The sequence below is a fragment of the Varroa destructor genome, unplaced genomic scaffold (genome assembly GCF_002443255.2).
Source record: "Varroa destructor unplaced genomic scaffold, Vdes_3.0 BEIS01000005.1, whole genome shotgun sequence".
Classification (NCBI taxonomy): Eukaryota; Metazoa; Arthropoda; class Arachnida; order Mesostigmata; family Varroidae; genus Varroa; species Varroa destructor.
The window spans coordinates 16,394,267-16,418,009 of record NW_019211458.1 but is presented as its reverse complement, the minus strand read 5'-3'; the positions used below and the strand labels follow the sequence as shown (position 1 = coordinate 16,418,009).

The window sequence follows — 23,743 nt, the reverse complement described above, 5'->3', positions numbered from 1 at the left end:
AATATGACGATTGTAAGTTGCAAAAGGACGATACGCAACGGGCGTCCATATATCCTGATAATGCTGACTTCAGTGACCTTTGAGTAATGGTCATATGATAAGGCTTTATAGTCACAGACTTGCGGCGGGTGGTAGAGGGGACTGACAAGGATATTCACAAGGGCGAAATTCGATAATTTTTACTTTGCTCATTCGTGCCATAGTTGATTGTTTCGTTGACTATGCCCTGCGAAAATCGAATAACTGGTAGTTTTATCAAAATCTGTAATCTAAATTAAATCTGTAAAAATAATATGTTTTTTGATCCTTCTGCTAACAGTTGAGCAGCGGGACTTATTTCATACTCAGATCACTTGGTTGTCCAACTAAGCTTTGTTTAGAACTGTACCGCAACGTAATATGTTCCAACGCTCGCATCTAATTAATGCATTAGGAGTTCGAAAAATGACAGTATCCCGTCTTTACCAGATCGTTGATTTTCTGATTGAATCCTGTGTTTTTCTTCTTCATCTTTGTCGTCCTACTAAACCAGCAGTTGCCTGTAATGCATATCTAAATCAAATTCTCAGAGAGTTTCTTAAAATAAGTTCCCATTTTAGTGACATAATCGTAGCGACAGGCACAATCTTTATATCTTTCTCCTGCGAGACCTTTCGTCGGGTGCTCAACTCACCCATGCTCTCCTTTTTGCTGGTGTTCCACTATATAAGTCCGCATGTTCCCTGAACACATACAACTCTCTAGCCAACATCTAATTTCCTCTCCCGTTTCATGTATTCTACTATGCATAACTATTCCTCTCTTTTTAACCTTTTTTCCTTTCCTTTTTGTCCCGTTTCCCCCGCTGCTTCCTTTGCTACCGTCGTCCCGCCACTAAAGCGATCAGAGTCAACGACCAACAGTAGCAGCTGCACCACGACGAAAGAAGACGACAGCCGAGACGAGGGGTTACGTCCTCCGTTTTCCACCCAGCTTTGCCTTGCAGTCCCCATATATAGCATATACATACATGTAGCCCTTATATGTAATGACCCACTTTCTATGTTCCTTCCGCTTCCAACAGCTACACATTCGAACGAGTGAGGTCCTTTTGACCGACGAGTCTATCGACCCACTCCCGGAGCGTAGCGTCTCGGTCGCTCCACGCTCTTCCTTGTCTCCCACCTGTGGCCATATATCACTTATAAATGAACTTATTTGCGGTGACTATCTGCGGAGCACCGACGATGTCAGTAGCGCTACTAGGCACAGTCCTACGGGAGTTGAGTACCACAGGCGACAGCTACTCCATTTTGGTACCAGTCATAGTAACTGCTCATAAGAGAGCAAACGGCACGGAGGATACAGGACCGACATGAGAATTTGAAATATGGTTACTTGGCTCATCTTGTCGGAACCGATGATGATGGCAATGGCGATGATGGAGAAGAAAACGTCAGTGGAGGATGTCTCCCTCCCTACATGGACGTTCACTTTGCCTTAGAATCGTGCGCCTGTTTCTTCAGTAGCTCGCTTAGTGCTTCGATGCCGCGAGCCACCTTCCCGAAATTAGTCCAAGCGCCGGTTATTTTTTAGCGTTATATATGCCTTTCTCTTATTGGCCGTCGCTGGTGCTGTCGTCTCCGCAACGATGGAATCATTCGACGAAAAATGGGAAAGAGAGGTGGACGAAAAAAACACGTGACGTTTTATTGGATTCTCGAGTAAAACGAATGAAGGTAGCCGAATGGCGGCGGATCGCAAACGTCCGCCCGGCTGAACAGGCAAACCCGGCTTAAGCCCTACCTTTCTCGTTGTTCTTCCTCCCTTTCACATCGACTGGACGGACGGACAGAAGGAGAACCGATGCAGATTTTACATTCATTTATTTCAACAATGTACATAATATGCAGTGGTCAGCGATACCAGCCGACAGCGTACCGGAGCTATTCCATAGACCGCTGTGGGCCTGCGGACCCTTCGGACAGTGACTTACCGAGCTATGTAACTAAACTACTGCGTGGACGCTAGTTTCTTAAATCAGTGTGCTACGTAAAGATATTTAGCTTTCAATATATTACAGAATATATTACATTATGTTAGTTTGAACCCAGCGAGACAACATGCCCCGTGATGGCGCGACGATGTTTGCCTACTAAACTTGAAGCCACGTGAGATAATTTATGCTCTAAAAAGGCCATAGGCACACTTCGTTTTGCCTTGGAAATAATGTTTAACAGCTATGGTAAGCGATGTAAAATTCGAGGTACTTAACGTTCTGAGGACGGGAAGTGAACGGACGAAAGCAACATCAATTTAGAATGTGCCGTAAATAAATAAATAAGATAACGAGAGAGCACGAATCAGGTAGCCAATGTATCAGACAGTTAATCATACTCTGAGTGCTGACAGATTGTCTGCGAACCTTGCAAAATATCTAGATGTTTCACAATCAAGACATTAGGATAGGCAGTTTACCCGTAGTTTATCTATAATGAGAGAACACTAAACTTATTAACACAGAATCCCGAAGATTCTATCAAATTTTGATGATGAGGTGCGGTTAAGTAAATTATACACGATGTATGTACTTCAGTAAGGCACATTCAAAAATTTTAACGTAAATTACTACTCGATCCTGCACGAGCTAGAAACACCTATTGAGTGCGCCGTTATAGTTTGTTTTTTAAATATTAGAGTCTTTTTTAAAGAACGAGGTTAGCCTACAAACTTGAAAATGGCGAAGTTCAAGTCCCGGGGGTTCTTATTGCTAAGAGCTTTATAAAAAGAACACTTAAACAAATAGCTTGAAAACACTGTCCGACCTAATTCAGTTTGACACTAGCACTTCATTATTAATGTTCAAGCACTGACTCCTTCTAATAGCTTTCAATAGTACCTGGTTTGGAAAGTAGCAACTGGTGAGCGCGTGCTATGCAGAATCCTCTTATAACCTCAATTTCAGCAAGCTGGCAGTCTGCGTTAACCAAGCTATCGGCAAGCTCCCATAACAATACGATAATTCCAAGACTACTTTTTTGTAAAGAGGATTCCACAAAAGAGGTGCTATTTGCGTAACAATACTTCCTGCTTGAATGCAACCAATTCAATATATATATATATATATATATATAGTTTAAGCAATATTTCCCTTGCCAAACCTAATGGTATGAGATATAGCAGATCATAGCATCTCTAAAAACTTAAGCTTAGATAAAGCATTAAGCTGCCGTCAGATCTACAAAGCTATTGGCGGGTACCTGGTCCCTTAGTCACTCCCAACAAGGGTGTCCTGGCAGGCAGGCGAACGGTAGTACTTAGATGGTTGTGACTCACGAGTTTTAAGAGAGAAATAGGGTAGGGACGCAACAGGGGATAAGCGAGACTCTGGTATGCTGTTATATCTGGACAAGAGCTTCGCGCCATACACAGGACCGAGATCTGACTGGCGGAAGGGATGGTCTCTGCGGACACTACCACTGCCTTTTTGCTTTCATCGTGTCCATGCTCCCGAGGGCCTTGGCGAGCCCTGGCTTTTTGTGCATCCCAGTACAAGCCACTCTTGCAGGCCAGCGATAATGTCGGCTTCGTGTTCGTTGGCTTTGGCTGGCGCGTCGCGTCGCGTCCAGGACCTCGAAAGGAAGGGGCGAGAAAGTTACGGGAGAATCACATTAAAGAAAGGGATCTTTTCTTGAAACTACTGAGGGACTTCAACGAGGAGCAAACCGATCGAAGGGCAACACTGCCCCGCTCCTTTTACTCGAGCCAAACAAACTAGCCCCCTATGACGAAAAAAGCAGTCGTAAAAATAAAAATGCTTTTAGGTGTTATCCGACGAAATTTCGCCACCACGGACGTCGCATGGAGTATAGTCGCAGAGGTAGACACAGGGCTTTGCAAAGTGAGAGGGCAAAACTTCAGATGAAGAGAGATGGCGAAGCAGACAAATAAAAAATACGTCTGTGCGTAATTTTCGGGAGCGAAAAATACGTTTCATAGAGCTAGCCGTTCGTGCGTTAGCAGATGTCACTAAAGCTTTTAGGCTTTAACGAGTTCAGCCGCACTGCGTACTTTACGCAACTTACGACGCAAAACTATCGGTTTATCGTCGAGGCGACGAATATTTATGATGCACCAGTCCATTATTTAGTGCGAAATTCTCCCATAGACACACCCGGCACACGTTGTCCGTCATTCCTACGAACGTACATATTTGCTGGGCGTGTATGTCATAAATATACACATGCCTATACGTTGACCTGTCAAAAAAGTCTTCACTATTTTTTTTAGCTAGATGACTTCAATGTCACAAATCCAGTAATAATATTTACATATGATATTATATACCACTACAAAATTATCGTGTATATATATGTAATAGTTCCATAGTAGTAATAGTAAATTGTACTGACAGGTGCTTTCCACGCTTGGGTTGTTAATCCGTATTACCTAGCCTATGTCTTGTTAACCTTGAAACTGAACGTTATGCCAGGCAGTCGCGGGATCGGCCGTGTTTAAAAAGCAATTATTTGCAAAGTAATGGCGACCTTTTCTTCTCTAAACAGCCTGAACTAAGCAAATTCTACCCTGAAAACGTTACTTTTATCTTTTTTTTTGTATAAAACTGAAAGCATGCTTGTATACTGGCCTAAAAAATATTCGTATAGTCTTGCGGATATATTCATCTAAGAGCAACTAGCACTACTATATAGCGTAGACGCTAAACTTTTGTATTAGTCAGTTACCTATTCGTATCCACGCGCGATATATTTCCTATATAAGTGTCATTCTTTTAGCGACTACCGCATCGATAGCATATCCGCCTGTCGTTGAATAAGCGGTTGCTGGCAGCGGTGCTTTTCGGTTTGTCAGTTCAGACATTAGCCGTTAGCCGTATTGAGTACGGGGACGGGGTAGTCCGAAAGGAACAAATTGAAATTGTTTAGAGCCTAGGCCTCGATAGCATCTCTGTTGCTAAGTGACGATGGTGATGAATGAGGGAGTTTTCTTGTCCGACTCTTTCGGCGTAACGCGCTTCGCGTGGCTCTGCTCCACACCATGCAGACGGCGGTAGGGCCGGAGGCCCCCGTGTGACCCCTTGCGCGACAGACAAAAGTATACTACACGCCGCTCGTTGACTAACATCTGACCCAGCTAGAGTCACTCGCCTTTTTCGCTGTTCCCTAAGCATCAGTTAGGCGCTTCGTCGATGGCCACGGTCAAAGGAAGGGGCAGGTGGCGCTGTTGTTGCCATACGTTCGAGGCATTGACCGGGACGGCATCGCAATCTCTCTGTCGACGCTCGATTTCCGTTTTGAAGCATCGTCGCTCAGGGGATTCGATTCATTCGTTCATACTAGCGTGCAACAAAAAAGGAGACACTCCGATGTGAGTAGATTTTGTTTGATTATCATGTGTGAAACGCGCGCATGGGAGAGTGCTATAGCGGTTCGGTGGCGAGCGTAGTCGCATAGGCCAACCAATACAGAAGGAGAAAATGCCATCGTACAGTCTATGACAAATTTGGATACTGTTTACAGTACAGCGATAGCATCGTATAGAAACGACAAGGTTTGCCGACAGGATGTAAACATTGGTCGACGTTAATTATAAAGATAAGAATATGACTAATAAGTATTAGTTCAATGAATCGCAATCTCTCTAGAGATAGATTAGCTAATGCGCATTGTTGATGACGATGAAAAACATCTCCGCTGTTTCAAATAATAGCCTGTTTCAATTTAGCGAATTATTCTTTAGCTAGATGACGCTTGTTGTCGGCATATTCATTCGCGTTTGACGCAATTGAACTTGTGTCAATTGCTGTAGTCAATACGTACTAGTGGTAGTGTTAATCCAATGTATTTACGCCTTTGGTTAACGATGGCATGCAGTGGCGCTTCTAACGTCACAGGCGTCTGATACGCCCTTAAGATCACTATCCACATTCAACCATATCTGATTTCTAACAAATGCTGAAGCCTAGCGATCTGTAGGGTTCGACAACTGCTTCGCCGCAAGATTCGGTCAAACACTAAAAGCTCAGAGATGCAACATGACCTAACAGAAAATATTAGACTTCACAGAAAAGTGTGTTTAGAAAACACCGTGGAAAGGGTGAAGATGAAGCTTTTCTGCCCTTTGGCAAAGAAACTAATGCTAATATTCTACCCTAATCTGTTTATTTCCCTTGATTTCAGAATGGCTAACTAACAATAAATATAGGAGAATAGTCGGATTTGCGCCTTCAGGAGTGATCTTACATGGGTCCGTTGGAACTCCAGGTATCTTTTTCACAACATTTCCACCTCATTTTTTCCAGCAGCACGTATACACTTCATTCCTCCAAGCGGAAATATAATTACATACTAATTGAAAACTGAATTTGTAGAGACCTTGATCGCATCGTTCCTTTTTCCAGCGTCTCATCGAGACACGATTTCAGCATACGAGAGAGCTAAGCTTCTTTGTTTGCTTGATAAGCAGAGCCTACGTTCTTTCCAGTATTGTTTATGATCAGCACATTGTCAAAATAAAGTAAATTAGCTCCAAGATCTAAATAAGTTTGGCTATGATAAAGTTGACAATATGGCGTTTTTTTTTCTGACCAAGCCCAGTGTCTTCTGTCTCTTCTGCTGGCAGAGAACAAATAGCCAGTCTAAATGGTTTTAAAAATGTCGTGCAACATTATATTACAGTGTATAATACATATGTCTAGTGATATACATTAAAAACTGCCATTATATAACACTTTCGACACTGATTGAGCAGAAATCTATTACGAGAACCAGTCCATTGTAATCGTTAGCATAGCAGTGTGTTAGACTAAGCAAAATGGGTAAAACGATGAAAAAAACAAAATTTAACGGAGATCGCAGGTGTTTAGAAGTTGCGGATTTTATATCGTCTAAGGTAAAGTAACTTCGACTAGCTTTTAACCTGTATAAGTGCGTACTATATAATATAAAGGCTCCGGCATGTCGAATACGTTTGTGCAGCCATTTACGCAAAGACATATATGTATATATATATATATATATATATATGTCGCGCTTGTTTTTGAATGCCGCCAATAAAGATATCAACAAATATTGAGAGGGGCAAGTCTCAGACGCCTTTTTCTATTTTAGATTCTTGTACAGATGTACTATGATAACTCTCGGCATCTTTCCCAAGCATTGCTTTTGGAACAACGATTAGATCATGGAGGATAAAGAGGTTTGTTGCTAACGCTCCTCTTCCATTCGTCGTCAGCAACGGCTTGGTTGGATCATTTAATGAGTTCGTTATCTTTGCTTCCCCTCCGACTTCCAGCTTTCGTTGAAATCTGCACAATTACGCCTAGATACATCTACTACTGCAGCTACCATTACTTTGACTGAGCGCGGTCATCCATTTCTCAGTTAGCTTGAGATTCTGCACCTTTTTTTCCCCATTGTTTTCGTTATCCTTTATAGTAACAGTTGTGCAGAAGATAGTTGAACTACAAAGAAGAATCAGAATGGCCTCCCATAATACTTGTGGCCCCCTATGCTCGACCGTCGAGGTATCTCCACCCTTTAGCACCTGACCCGATTCTCGCGATTCAAAAGAGGAAGGACGCAAAGGAAGAAGTATCATTTACTCGACGAACCGCTTCTGCAGCCTTTGCACTCCTTGCCCATTTTGTTCATAGGGTTCTGTTCGCCTTAGGTCTCGTCCCGTCTTCGTTCGGTGTGCCACTCGGTCTCGGCCGCTCTACAACTTTCGACGGTCTCTGACCCGGTCATGAAAAAATCGAGAGGTGGCAGTGTCCTGCCCTCTCCTGTCGCCACTACCGCTACTCTTCTGAAGAGATGCGATAATCGTCCACAATTTTTCAACGCTGCGGCCCCCGCTTCCATTTCTTATCCCGGACGTTCGCCTTCCAATTCCCATCAAACCGAGCTCCTTTCTCTTTTTAGGCCGCTATTCCGCCAACGCCGCTGCCGATTGTCGGCCACGTCGCAACGCTGCCATTGCCGTCGAGATCAAGACCCTCTCATACGCCGAGCGTCCATCTTCCAACGCACATCGTTTTTCGTTTTCTACTCCCCTCACCCAGTTTCATTTGATTCTTCCCGCCTATGACCCGTTCGCCTCAGCATTTCGAAAAGGAAGGGCAGCAATGCCATTTTTCGCTTTTGTTTACCGTGTAACTATAGGCACGTAACTTCAATAGATCGCGTATTAGGAATATAGCGGGCCCACTACATAACAAGAATGGGAACTAACGGAAGAATGTGGCAAGCGCGTTCCAACTTCGGCAAGTTACATTGGCTAGTCTTGGGTCTTTGACAATTCACGAATGATCGTTAGTTGTGCGACCGCTCAGTAGGCAATCGACACGAAGCGGGTCGATAGATGCGAACACATTATTTTACCTTGAAGATTGCTTGTTATCAATGAATTGTTTTTAGGAGTAACCGATATTGTTCGTCTCAAATGATCATAGCAATAACACTCTTTGAGCTAGCTTCGAAAAATCATCAAATCTATGTAATAAAGGCAAACCCATATTCGTACATTGACTGCTCACTATGGCTCATTCGCCACCCGGCAGCCCAGAAAGATATCTTCTAGGAACATTCCGGTTTCCTTGTTTCTACGTTTTTACGTTCGTTTCCAGAAAACCTCACAGCCTGACAGTCTGTTAGTGCGTCTAAGAAACTTATCTTCCTGGCAATCAGTTAGTTCCGATTGGGTGGAATCAGTAGCATCGGTCTTTTTCCTTGTTCGTTTGCCCAAAATCGTTATCACTGGGGAAGCGTCACCTCTTCCTCCTTTTTGCCTTCTTGATGCGTCTGTTCTCTGCCCAGACCGCCTTGCGACCCGTCGCCAGCGGATATGCAGCTGATTGGTCCATGCGCGCCAACCGAGTTAGCCGATTTCCCCCTACGTTTGCTCCCGTCCATTGTCCTTCTTCTTTGCGGGCCTTTCCTGTCCACCAACTCCTCTTCCCGAGGCCGAAGCGTAGATTAGTGTGCAGTGGCGGTTCGCTGTTTAACTAACACAGTTGGGTAAAGAAGAAATGTGCCCAGTTAGGATCTGATGTAATCTGCTCTCTGCCACTCCTTTTGACTATCTCTTTTCGTATTTGCAAAAGGAGACTGCGAGATTGTGCGTGTCGGCGTGGGTGGATATTACTATCGGTAACTATCGGCAGCGCCCAGCCAGTCAGGATACCTTTCTGGGGCTCTGAAGTTAGGATAGGATAGGGCAGCTGCAGGAGTAGGAAATCTTGAAGGTGTGCTTAAAGACGAGAGCCAAGTGTGTCTCGTTGTTTGTTCGCTTTGTTCATGAACGAGGTCAATGATAGCGGATGCGTCCAAGAAGCATAATAGGCACTCAAAGCTTAATCTCAAAAGAATTGTGTTCAAATGCGAAAACTAAGTAATCCGTGAGCTGAAAAATACTAAATATGCTATCATTGCTTTAGAACTTCTGGGCGGTGACGGAAAGGTGGAGTGTTTGCTAAGGTACTGCAAACTGAATGACTTTTATCTATCCTATATATATATATATATATATATATATATATATATATATATGTATGTATATAACGAAACAGTAACCTATTTGAGATCCACCAATAAATCGGCAGGCGCCGAAATAGCTGGCCTGCAATACGCATACCGTGGCTCTAAACGAGCCTCGACGTTGATATCGGTGATTGTTGGTAATCTAATAAAGCAATTCGCTTCAACTTAGCTACTGACGCTAATCAGCTGAAAACCCCCCTGCCAACCTAAATTTCTACTGTGGATGACCCGTTCCATAGTAATCCACAATCTGTTGAGTTGATCGTGCTTCCTTCCATGGTATCCGTTGCATCGCTTTGCGTCAGTGTACAGACTCCTGTATGTTTCCTTGGTTCGCTTGCACTGTTAATTGATCAATCTGGCCGCAAGGATGAAAGGACCAGCAGGTCCTCCCCCAGCATCGATAACTGTTTTGGGCCCAGTGTAAAGAGGCCTTAAGAGCAGCTAGTAGGCATGAAGATTGTTTGTTAGTAAATTGGCCACTACCGTCATGTATTAGCCGAATTAGAAAAGGATTCGGGTAGAGAAAAAGGTGACGAAGTGGCCAGCTGCACTCGACTGATAGGAAACTTGCGATGAGTTTAGCGAATAGATAAGCAACCAGATAACTTTCTGTATGGCTGTATATATGTATGATATAGGTGTAGAAGGTATCAAGCTGAGGAATGGATCAGGTATCTGGTGACAGCTGTTTGTTATTATGTTATCGACGCTTCAGAACAATTCAGCGTACTAATAAGGGGTCATTCAATTAAATAGACAGTTGCTGATCCATCAGACAAAAAGCACCAAGTATATATCAGTGTTTTCCTTGTCTGAGTCTGATTAGGTCGTGCGAGCAAACCTCGCTCAACAGAAAAACCCAGTATGAAAGTAGCATTAGCAGCTTGTTCGTGATCTGAGATTATTTTGTATAACTACTATGTCGGTCTATTTCACTTATATGTATATAGCTTTTGTACTAATGTATCGAAAGATTCAGGGAAATATGGCCGCATCTCATGGAGTTGTCGTTGTTCTCCGTCCTCAGTTTTTCTCCTCTAGACGAAATGTTCTCTTAAATCACCATTTGAATACTGGGTATTTCAAACCGATACTACAAACTGATCTAAGAACGTCTGCCTACGGAATGGAATCCAACTATTATGGAAACCATTCAGACACAAGTAAACATATTGACAAATCAATCTGCATAATGAATTCACTGTCAGGTGTATCATATAAAGTAACATTTCCTATTTTACGTAAATAGGCCATCCTCTGGCACTTCAACCAGTCGTCCGATGGGTTATGTTCGCCCCTGTGTCGACGCCGAAGTGCATCGCTCCATCTACAAGCGACCAGTATTACAGCCCCCGTTCCCCTTTTAGGATAAATCACAGATACAATATCAGGTTCCTGCGTCAGGTTGAGTTGCTTCGTCCTGGTGTTGAAAATTGCATTTCTTTCTCGCCTAACTTGATTGACGTTTTATCCAAACTGAAACAACCCTCCCGTTTCAGTTTTCGTATCCTGAGAAAAATAGTTTTGACGAACAATTGCAATAACTTGGCATATTGTATACGACGTTGGGCCTCACTTATTCCTGCCCCGCCCCTCGAAGTCTAGTTTCTCTAAGAATGCTAGTATTGCCTTCACGTTAGTAATAACTCTCTAAGCATCGTCTCTTTGAGCTAAAAACTGTGAAGCCAATCTTATAACATTCTGTCGTTTCGCTTATTACGTACGGTGATAAGCGCGTGGCCTATAGCTACTGTGCAATATCTTTAATGCTTAATGCCAAACACAATATATGGCTTTTACAGACGTATTGAACGCTTCGTACACGGATTGGCATACGATGGTATCGATTAGAAGTAATGTTACATTAAACAGTTGATCTAAGTATATCAAGCCCACATGGGTCACCATTATTCTTAACTAAATGCCACAAGTCCAGCTACCACGATGAAAGACGCAATCAATTCTGGCAGTAATTTTCCACCACTGCAGTGTACAGAGACCATACTAAGCGGAAAGACGCTTGGTCGTATATACAATATACATATATAGCAATACCCACCGCACAATTGGTCCTATTCGGCTCGGTGAGTCCTATAAGCAGCTTGCTTGTTTTGCAGGCTGATTGTTCTCTAAGCCACCTGTTTCTGTGAAGAATACATCTAAACGTATTGATCTCAACTAGCCGATCGGTGCCAGCCCATGCTTTGTTTCCCGTGTTCAAGCAGATTACGCTGTTTTAGTGGTTTCAGTTTGCCTACCTCACACACAGCAACCATTTCGAACCAAAACTACAAATCAATGGAAATAAAGAAAGTGTTTCCTCGGACGATCGGCTGATGCTGGGGTCAGGCTGGATAGCTAAGGAGCATGGCAGCTCACACGAGGTCCTCCGCGATTGAGTCAGACTCAGCTTTTATCTTGACTGTTTACCATGCCATGTTATCGAGCAGCGCCGACGGATGTAGAGGTCAATCAGGCGATCGTGTGAGTATAGGCAACTTTGCGTAGTGACAACGGACGATTTCAGTGTGCAATGAGGAACTGAAACGGTTATTGAAAACAAGAGATGAGGACAGGCGTACGCAGTTCGGAAGATCGCTGCTGTTTATCTCGTAGAAAACGCTTTTCTCCTTGTACTCTGTCCTCGTGATCCCCTATTCCTTTGACACTAAGACCAGCAATATGCTGTTGTTGTCTCTACGACATGGTCTCGCACGCGACGGATAACGATGCAATGCTTGAATACGTTGGTACGGATAATAAATAAAAATTTATGGTCACACGATGAATCCATCTACAGATTTGAGATATCTTCAGAGACACGGGCGTGAAATTAAATGTCACCTTTAGCAAAGAGGAAAAGGTAATCATTAGGCTTGGAGTCGAAACTTAATAGAAATCGAAGTTATCGACCGGCGGAGAGTCAACGATTCGGCCAATAAGTTATAATGCTGAATCAAGAACAGATTTAATTATTATCAGTTATCGCTTATTATCGACGCGTTGTGCCTTGGTAGGGATCCAGACCCGTGTGACCGTTGCATTTAATAAATGGACGGACGTAAAGGGCTCGAGAAGTTGAACCGATAAATGAATGAATTAGCCGATGTTTTGATCGTATCGATCGGCCTTATATGTTGGTTGTAGACTAGTGACTCGTATCTTCTCGGTTTTTCAAATTCGAAATACACTACATACAAACAAACGTCTTGTTCCCATGATTCCATAGCGGTAACATGTACTCCTATTAAAGTCACGGATAGGTAGTAGTTTAGGCCCGAATCTAAACATAGATGCACTACGTTTCAAGCTAGCAGTTTGAAGCAACGCTTGATGGCAACACCGGACATAAAACTCGAAACGTTTAAATGAGTCGGTTAGGGCGAGCGAAAATGGCTATGTCTATATGCTACGTTTACTTGGGTTTCTGGAGTAAACACTCCCTCTATTCTGCATAAAGCTTCAGCTTTACATAGCAGTACGTATTTTACCTAGCTCTATATATGGTATATGGGCGAAAGCCCGTCAGTAACTGATATGATAAGAGTCTGTCTGCGGTTGGATGAGTACTTGCAGATCGCTACTTTATAATTCAGTCCAATCTAGAATATTGATACGGGAAATACGGTGCTTTAGACAACCAAGTCTTTGGTTGGGAAAGACTTAGGGCGGAGCCTGAAGCACCAATAGCTATGCATAGATACCACACGATTTGTACGAATAAAGAATGTTAAATATAAGAAACATCTATAAAACTTCTACACAGAATCCTATGTAATCTAACGAGGATGAGAATATTGTTTCTAAAGGTCTGTGTTCTTTTTGCACTGCAACTTGAAGCTTTTGTTGAGCCGATTCATCTTGAATACTGGACCTCATTGAAGAATAACTGCCTTTTGTGTTCTCTTCTATTCTAGCGTGTGTCGCCAATGATTATCTCTGGGATCAAATTGAAGGACAGTTTTTTTTAATCACCTCATGGACAAATTTCACAGAACTGTCAAAAGCAAACATCTCGTCACCTGAAGAAGTACTCAGTACTTTATGCTCGATCGTAACCTTTATATCGAGTACCGTATTTCTTTGTGTATGTACGAGTCTGTGCCTGCTAAGGAAGCAGCGTACTCGCGAAAAATATGCATAATGCCAATGGAACAGGAAGCGGATTTCTTAAAACAAGCTCAGACATTCTCCCGGTGCTGAGATGTAAAAACGAAAGATGCTGTTCTTCACCGAGATGGTTGGTACGGTGCCGTTGTTGTACATATCGAACGGACGAGTCCTTCTGCGAAGTTAACGGTAAGCCCCCCGGGGGGCTACCTTGCGGTACGTCTTTTCGTTCCAGCTTCTTCTCCGCATCCCTTCTCCTCTTCACTGTTACAAGTGCTGCATGGAACCTAACCCTGCCTTGCTCTCGATACGGATTCCGTCCTTGTACGCAAACAAATACGAAATTGTATCAAGCGCTGGAAAGCCAACAATACGAGGCTGCAGTTTACAGGAAGCCATGAATATACATCGCTGGCGGAAAGGCAAAGATCACAAAAAGCAGCCTGTATCATTTGTGGAACTGTCTACTCTCGCCTGCCGTGAACCCTCAACAATAAATCTATACTGTGCCAAGACCGACAAACCTTTACTTTCTGCAAGCCACGAGTAGTTAACCGTGACAGGAGTGTTTATGCCTCTTGTGTAGTATTTTTGACTTGAGTAGCTATCCTCATGCCCTCTAAGTAGGAAAAAAATTAGAAGCTGTTTATCTGCTTCATCGTCGGTTATAGGGACAAACCCCTGTGTGACGTCGTTTTAAGGAAATCGGTGTGTTTTGGCAAATGTTAGTGTTAGTGTTAGTGTTAGTGTTTTTTTTTCATAGCTCAAAGTGTTGTGCTTAATATGAACGCGGATAGTGAATGACGGAGTTTACTATCCGCTAACGCAGCTCGTTTAGGTAAAGTGACTGCTTCATATTCGAAGAATTGGTATTACCAAGTACAAATCTAGATGTTCCGAGAACCCTAGACTAGTTCCGGCCCAGCTTTGGGAGAGCGTCAGTGCTTAAAACATGAGTTCGGGAACATGTTTTAACAAAACTGTATGAAAATTCGTGTCTTGCTACGTGCATGCGTCAATGTTTTCAACCGACTAAAAGGACAGCTATGGGCTCTATAGACGGGTTGGTTAGATTCTATTAATCCATGGTTCGCCCGTTGACGTCGTTTGTTGGTGGCGACATTTCGACCTGCCGTCCTTCAGACTACGCTAGCTAACGTGCTGGCTTCGAAGAGACAGTTACTGTTTACATTAATATTATCCCCGGCAGTATTATGAAAAGAGAGCTTCTAATTAGTACGTAATCCAGGTGACGCGCTCGCATGAGCAAAAAGACCTACTCTAATTGAAATTGACCTTAGCAAACTATTGAAGGAATTTGACTCTTGACACCTGCCCGTTCTTCGGCCAAACCTCTGACGCCTCGCTGGGCTGCGGTCGCAGAACGAACACAGTGAAGAAGGCCCACAAATGAGACGTTTATAAACGTAGTCGCCAATTTACACCAATTCGACTTTCGTTTGTGCTGCTCACTTGTCCGGCTAGGACTATATTGTACCTTCTTATGGTAGGCAATAGGCCTCGTGAAAAAAACACGATTAAAGGATCAAGATATCAAGATTCTTTAAATTTAAAAAAAAATTATATTCATTACTGTCAAATTTATCATACCTATATATGATTATATTTTTACTCCGTAGCCACTACTAATTAGCTACGATGATTATAAATGAATAGACTGGAGATAAGCTAGTATCAGTTTTGATTGACCTAACCTTCTAGGTGCAAACATCGTTTCTCGTTCACTATTCCCTCATTTGCATATGTTATAGCGTTATCTTACGTTAATCAGTGTATAGTACGCATAAATAAGCACGCTCTCCAAGAGTGTACGTTGTTTCACGTCCCTGCACAACGAGAGATATTAGTGACCTCGTTTTAGCTGGCACGTATGTTTCTTAAAAACACGTGTCGAAGCTGCAAGCCATTCATTTATGTCACACACAGAATCGTTAAGCAGGAGCAATGCCGATGATAAAGTTAGGAGCAAACCTAAATCAGGAAAAATTCGAAGCCAATAATTTACTTATTGCTATTTGAACTTTTCTTCTACAGGTAGTACTGCAATAACACGTATAGTCGTAGAAGAAGGTCATCAAACAGATTTACCGTGTGTGACGGATCAGCCATCGTTCAATAAGACGGGCAACGTACTCAAGGTCTGGTGGTTTCACCAAAGACCGGGCAGATCGTTTGCGGTCAACCCTTTCTATACCATCGATCTCACTTCTTCGAATCAGGTAAAACATCTATGGTATTTTAGGATGCATTTGTAGAAAAACGCGTTTTTCCAGTCGATGAAACGACGACCGATGTCGTTGAAAAGACATTTGAGACGCAGACCTGTTTAGAAAATCAATAAACTTAGGTGAAATCGTTGTAAATCAAAGGTTATCGTAATTATATCAGCTTGCTTATGTTTAAATTTGGCGCTGTCTTCAGGTTGGTGTCAAACGCTTCTACGAAGTTTATTATACCGAGACAGATCTCTATATTTATGTGTAGCAGCATTATGTGTACAATAGCAGTCGGTCAACTTTGTCCTTCCGTTCACTTCTGCTTGCTTGTCACATAGGTTCTGCGTTGGGCATCAGAGAAGTGGACATCTCGAGCCTACTTCAGCTTATTATCATATCCGTACTCGTTAAAGCTAATTCGACTAGAACACTCGGATGCGGGTGCGTACATCTGCCAGGTGCACTTCAAAGATGGCAGTATACGAAATGGAACCGTCCAGCTACAAGTTGTCGGTAGGTAGCAAACTGAAACAATCAGACATGAGGCAATAGTGCTTAACGCACGTTATGTTAATGACACCAAAATAGGATTCCGCTATTAATTAATGATACAGTTCTGATTTTTGGTGGACGCCATTTCTGTTCAAAAAAAGATACAGCGCTAACAAATAAGTGTCCGGTTTCCAAAAAAAAAAACACATTTCTATCTGGTAACTCTGTCAGATAAAATAACTAAGCCATTAATTACTTTCAGCATAAGTAACAAGTAGTTTTATCGTAATTGTGACACTGAGTGATACGACGACCGAAACAAACTTATAGCAAAATAAAAATAAAACTATAACTTGCAGTACCCCCGTTACCTCCACACATTTACACGGAAACTGGGGAGGAAGTTCAGACAAGCCTTGGACCCCTGAATGAAACGTCCAAGCTTGTCCTCGTCTGTAAAGTCAAAGGAGGTAAGGGAATTCAGTGGACACGTTTAAAAATAAGGTTTAATACAATAATAATTCTTGATGAGTTACATATTTCAAGATGCTGCTAAAATTATAGATCTATGCACTTAATATTCCCTATGTTGTTCTGTAACGGTGTAACTAGTTCATCATAAAAGATGTACTCTTACCAAACGTATTAGGCCAGTAGAAGCTCTCCGCCGACTCTGCGGCCTCATTTTATTCGTTAGATAAGGTCAAAAGTGCAGGCACCTATAAGCTCTTCATCTACTGTAATCTCCGCCTTTTTCTGGGCAGTTACTTCCATTCAGATTCTCCCACAACCACTTGTTTTGGCTACTTGAGTTGATCCGTCCTTAGCACACGACGACTGTTAAAACAAGCCCCTTATGAGATCCCAATGTTCCTTTGTCCTTTACGCGCTGAGACTTATATAGAAGCCCAGTAGTGAATGACGTTTGTACGAGCATGTCGACGGCGTAAAGAAGAACAAATGTGCCCATTATCAGTATCGCTCAACTTGATTATTCTCGGAGTCAATGATGGAATTAAGAATAATCACGAGCCGAGATTTGGCGAATTTCGGCAGCATGATTCTTCTGAACAAGAAAAAACGGGTCTGTAAGAAACAGCAAGAAGGGTCGACTGTGACGATGTCGGAAACGCGGTTTAGTATAAGACAAAGAGGTCCCCAAACTCTACCCGAATCTTTAACGTGGTTTGGATCTTGCATAAATTATTTGCACTTCTAGTGGCACATAGCGCTCGGCGGATGCTTCAGTACCAAATCTTCTAAAAACTGTCGAATGTAGCTAAAATCTTCAGACTATCCCGAAAAGCGCCCAAGACTCTAGCAGCAAGCGTTCTAGGCTGCCTCAGCTTATGGAATCATAAGCGGATAGCGATTCTCTGTCACATCTTATATTTTCTTATCCCTCACGTTTTCTGGAAGACATAATTTTCTCGCGATTTTTTTAACTTTTTTCCCCCTAAATTGCGCGTACTCCGCGTACGCGAGTATCAAGATTGGAGTGTTTGCGTTGCTTAATATTCTGCGTCATGTAGATATTTCGCGAAGCGGGTGTCGTCATGACCGCATTACCCAATTCCAGCGACACGGTCATATCTAAGTGTATGCGCAGCTGAAACTCTGACGATACCGTATTAGATATTGCTCTTGTTATAATGGTCTAATTGCCTTCTCCTCCAGGATCCGCGACAAGCTTTCCCTTGGCAATATAACTGTGAATGGTAAGCCAGTCGACTCCGAATCGGACCGCATAGTGAATATTCGAGTAGATTGTAGTCTGCTATACATGCATAGAACCTTATGCCCCTTATGCCTCTACAGACACATCAGTAAAAGAACATATGGGTATAAGTACAACCGCATAGGTTAGGCTGCCAGCGCTGGTATTTGCCGCCCGAATATAGCAATAGCACACATCAGCAACGGGACAGACTGAATGCCAGCTGCCGCTTGCTGATGGCATCTAGGTTTCCCAAACCCGTATACCTGCTGCTTGCTAAGCCAAGTTAGTCAATGCTAGTTCGTTGTCGCCGAACATGCATCCTCATTTCTAGCTGGTATATCTAGTATTCAGGCATTTGTGTGTGTATATATATGTATAGGAAAAAAAGGATCGATAGAGTATAGCAGATCACCCCCACAGCTGGTATGGAGCTTTAAGCGAGACCAGATAACGTCCGTTACAGAAGCCGTAACAGCAGCCGGAGCGGCAACAGCAGGTTTGGCGATTCCTTGCCTCCTTTTCTCGCAGTGGTAGCTGAAGCGTGAAGAAATGTAGAGTAGAACGATTATTCCATGATCTGCCACGTGTGCATCTGTGTGTGTCTGGGTGTGCCTGACTGCTTTGAGGATTGCCAATCCCTGACAAATTTCTACAAAATTGCTGCTTTCGTTCCCCGTCTTTTAGTGGAGATCTGAAAGACTAAACAACTATCAGTGAACGTAGCTGATTGCCAATCAAGAAGATGAAGGAGAGCGTTCTTTGTCCCTATTATATCACTGCTCTGAAAAATGCTTTTCTACTTTTCATTGTACTTTTCATTACTGCAAAATATAAAAGAGTTAGTACAATTCGTAGTGCGTTGGATGGTCGAAAAGTGTGTGTGGTATCACCCACATGTTCAGTCCTATTACACACACGGTATATGGATATCGTGGAGAATGCGACAGACAATTTAATGACATGTGGCCCATCGTATATAAAAGTCATAGCAGTAGTATATCCGTATGATAGAGTTTCAGTCGTATAGGAACGTGATCCACTATAGTGCTACTAATGAATGACGAAACAGTGTATGCAGATCTGAGTTGGGATCTGTTTGTTTTATTTAAAATGTACTTGAATATATGTGGTTTGGATCTAATAGGCAAACCAGCTCCCAGTGTAACATGGAAGCGAGGAGGCACCGGCGAAATCGAGGGCAACGTTCGTACGTCTCGTATTGGTGACACAACCGCTTCGATCCTCACTTTACATCCACTTCAGCGCGAGCATCACCTCGCTGAGTTCATCTGTGAATCTGCCAATGACGAGATCACTTACCACACGACCCAGTTGCGGCTTGAGCTCAATCGTAAGTATTTATCATTATCTACTAAGTTCTTAACAGTAGATAGTTTCGCAATAAGTTCGCAATGGAATAGCTAATAGACAAGGAGGAAGCTAAGGCCCAATCTTGGCTTATAATGATAGGATGAGTTTCGTGATAGAATTATTGATGAAATCTATATTCTTCTATTGTCAGTATCACCGCTCCTTGTCCAAATTCGTCGAAGTGATGCCGCGCTAAGTAGTGGCTACCATGCCGAAATTATATGTGAAGTGTGGGGTAGTGTCCCGCCTGCTAAGGTGTCTTGGTGGAAGAATGGCATTAATCTTGAGCAGGACTTTGAGCACACGAGTATGGGTAAGTTGCACCACTCGACTAGGACGGCTAACCTTTGCTTGTCATATAACCACGACCCGCTTGCTAATCTACAGGAGTTGCCTGTGTACTACAGTCATAATCGCTCTAGAGGACGCTGTCAGCAGTTGAAATGTACGCTTAAAAGTTTAACAAAATAGCTCTGAAACGTTCAAAAATCCTGCTGACGAGGATCACTTCGAAGATCGAGCGCAGCAAACGCGACATATGGGGTTATTCTAAGGCATCCGATCAAAACCGTTTATATTATTTTTCAGATGGAAATTTGACGACTTCCGTGGTCCGATTTCAGCCTCGAGCAGAAGACAATGGACAGAGCTTGGTATGTCGTGCAGAGAACCCTCGCATGTCTGTGCTTGGGGTACGAGAAGACCAATGGGACCTAAATGTGCACTGTAAGTTATCTAACTTAACGCAATTCAGTCACTAACTGCTTCCATAACTTAATGACTAGGAGCGTTCTTAGCACTATTGTGCATGTCAAGTAGACTATCAGAGCACTCCTTAACCAAGTTCAGAGTTTTTCGGAAAAAAATCTGCGTGCATGCTGACCTTACCTATGAGAAACGATACTAACGGCGAAAGCTTTCGAGCGAACTTTGCTAACTGTTCCGTGTAAGTACGCCTGTAATAACAGAAATAAGCGAATAATAGAAGCGCGGGCTCTAGAACATCTAGAGTATCAAGCTCTAGAATATCCGAGACTAGATAATATTAAGTATTTCAATGCGCTTACGTTGAAATGATTGTTCCCCTTAGCCCTGGACGCTGACAGTAATTGTTGCTTCCCCTAGAGATAAAATGAGCGAATCAACAATAATGCAACCAATAGTCAAATCTTACTATTATCAGGGAAGGCAGGAAAGATCAGCAGTGTCTCGCTTTATCCGAAACTAGCTAAGAAACTTCTTTGGGATTTTTCTTTTGGAGAGGCTGATGCAAGACACACTTTGTTTGACTCGAAAACAACGGGATCAACGGTACCGTCCGCAGATTTGGCTTCAACCCGCCCCGTCGATCTACAGCTGGAAATAACCTGTTCAATTCCATAAGATTTATCTACTCCAAGAAGCATTTTACTTGCCTATTTTCTGGGCTCTAGCAACATATTCGAATGGATAGAAGCTCAACGTTCGGCTGGCTTCTCGAAATTCGAAATCGGAAAAAAACAACGAAAGTAGCAAATTTGTCCTATAATATATGGCCATTTCGATGCACCTGTGAAAACAGGACATAATCAACTTGAGGCTGGTAAACGGCTCGACCTGATCCGTTTTGGCTTTTCTCAAGTTTAGTTAAATCCCTATTCTTAGATCTTGTTCAGGGCGATTCATGCTTCTTTTTTCTGCCAATTATTTTCTCCGTACAACATACGACCCTGTAAGTCGAGGTTGTTTCAACCACGCACTCACTTCATGGATGGAAAAGCAGCCACGAAGACGAGGTGCTTTACTTGAAAATGGATGAGCTTATTTTAGTTCTCCTTTTCCTCCATCTCCATGAGGGTCGTTCTGTTTGCTCGGAACTCGGCACATTGGGCTAGCTAGGCAGTGGGCGAGTTACGGCGCTGGCGCCGGCGGACTGCTTCCACGCTCCAATAAAGTGAGACGCAGCGTCCTTTTTGCCTTTTCCTTTGTATTGTAGTGGCTATGTTAACGAAGAAGTGTCTGAGCGTGACTAGCCGCTAAGACGGAATGAGCATGAAATCGATTAGGGTGAGGGGGGGGGGGGGGGCACGATGACGCTCGTTGTCTGGAATGTATTTTAGCTCCAGCGGAACTGCTTTTTTGTCTTTCTGCAACGACAGTAGTAACAGTGGCGGCAGAAGCGACGGCCAAGCAAGTGTTTGGATGGGAAGTTACTTTGTGGAGACTCGCGCAAGACAAAATCAGCGCCAGCCCTCTTTTTTTTTTAAAGAACAACGTTGCATATATGTGTCAGAGATAACTTAAGCGTATGTGCTTTTTTGTAAGCATCACATGTAAGCACGAGCGTATTTTGTATTACTGAAAGGATAACGAGACGTTAGACGGATGTGCTGGACGCTTCATCTACGAAAAGAGAGCAATCAGTCAGAAAAGGTCTATAGAACAACTAGTCGTGTTAGGGAAAGGTGACGGACGTTGGCAGAAATGGTTCTATTTAAGTCAGCCTATCTTACTAGACGAAGTGTGTATACCAAATGTATGTATATATGTACATTAGTGTAATCGTGTGTGCATATGTTATTAGTCGACGAGTACAAGATGAGCGGATCTATTTGTATAAATTGAATAGGCGCTACTACAGCATATCGCTTTCAGGAGACGATCTAAATCGATTCATATAGATCCCTTTTTGAGAGCGGAGCATCCTAGATGAGTTCCTATGATTCATACCTTGCCTAGCAGTTTTAATGCTTGTACTAGACTTGTCTATTATAACTGAACATATAAAGACAGACATAGGCAAGATAGATTTATGACCAGGACGCAAATTTATCAACGCTTAGAACAAGGGTAGATTTCGTTTGGTTAGGAACAAAGTTGGTACTGGATATCGTTTTCCTTGCCCCAATTCTACTTTAACTACAGAGCCAGCTTCTGCTCTCTACCCCTCAAACTACCATATCAAAAATCATTAAAACACGTGAAACTGGGTTGCTCGGTCCATAGCGTTAGCGTACGGTTCGTATCTTCTTTCCACAGACCGTCCCGTGGTACGCGTTCAACTTGATGCACCGGGCCAAGGGTCAATAACGGAGGGCAGTGATATCTCAATATTGTGCCTTGTCGACGCTAACCCAGCACCGTTTGGCCCGCTCATCTGGAAACACAATGAGCACAAACTTTCGGCCACATTAGGTTCTGGTGTGAGCGCACGTCGAAATCGTCTTCACATACGCAACGTCAGCCATGGACATGCCGGTAACTATACGTGTGAAGCTGCGAATGGCCAAGGGTCCGGCGTGTCGCCTGCGCTCTTTCTACGGATAAAGCGTAAGTGCTCAAGACCAAAATTCACATCTCTTACGTAATGCAAATATTCGCCTTGATAAGACTCAACACCTTCGACTTTTAATTAGACCAGTGACTTCATCCGTCGCAAACTACTAAATGAGGTTTTTTTTTATTTACTGATATCTACTTCCTTCTAGCCGTATTTACGAGGACAAATAAAGCAAACTGAGTTATTCATATAAGAAAAATAAGTGTTCAGATCAAAATATTAGGTAGAGATATTCGATCATTGTCGAATTGTTTTTTCCGCTGGGCTTGACAGCAAGTAAATAAATTGATAAAGTTTCCACGCATAAAAAAGATGGTTAACAAAGGTTCTTGTGAGTTCGATATTTCCATATGTCGGAACTTTTCTAATGACTTGTAGAGCACGGTCCACTTTTTCTTTCATCGTGTAATAGTTTTTAGGCAGCCTCGGGAAGATAGCAACTCCTAAAAGAAAATATCAAGGGTTTTTTTTTAAGATTTTATTCCGGTGCAGTTCCTTAGCAATCATGAAGCTGCACAATTGTCCAGATCGGATTCAATATTTTTATCCTTTGACCCTGTATTACAGTGGCGGCCGCTAGAGGGACCTTAATTATATTGTGATTGATAATCACGAAGGCGGCCCAAAAATAACGATTTTTTTTTCTCTAATTTATGGAGCTTACTGCCAAAATGTAGTGCTTGCAAGCTTCAGAATAGGCTTCCGGCATTACATATGGCCGTACGCGATCCTTTGTTCACTGTACAGTGCATTTGTATAAGAACAGCCGTATCACAGAATAAAGATAACTAAATACGTGTTCTCGTATCAAAGCGACTGTGTAAACATGCAGGACAGCCAAAAAGCGTGGACTTCTGCACAGTTTGAGTCAGGTGCGGTACATATGCATTTTCTTTATTCCGGTAAACTTTTTTTATGAAAGCTTAAGACGCCATACGCTTTGCAGACGTGA

General features: G+C 42.8%; 1 protein-coding gene across 6 annotated transcripts in view; it reads left to right on the top strand.

The window, feature by feature from the left end:
- LOC111251205 (irregular chiasm C-roughest protein-like) overlaps positions 1–23,743 on the top strand; it is a 55,981-nt gene that overhangs the window by 20,612 nt on the left and 11,626 nt on the right. For 4 of the 6 annotated variants that reach the window (XM_086991864.1, XM_086991865.1, XM_086991861.1 and 1 more), the window contains exons 2-9: positions 6,180–6,263; positions 15,708–15,892; positions 16,228–16,402; positions 16,741–16,851; positions 19,246–19,452; positions 19,624–19,785; positions 20,061–20,198; positions 22,491–22,781. In XM_086991864.1, coding sequence (XP_086847990.1) covers positions 6,180–6,263; positions 15,708–15,892; positions 16,228–16,402; positions 16,741–16,851; positions 19,246–19,452; positions 19,624–19,785; positions 20,061–20,198; positions 22,491–22,781 — 1,353 coding nt within the window. The remainder of the gene's footprint in view (positions 1–6,179; positions 6,264–15,707; positions 15,893–16,227; positions 16,403–16,740; positions 16,852–19,245; positions 19,453–19,623; positions 19,786–20,060; positions 20,199–22,490; positions 22,782–23,743) is intronic. The other 2 variants (XM_086991866.1, XM_086991863.1) reach the window with 2 other exon arrangements.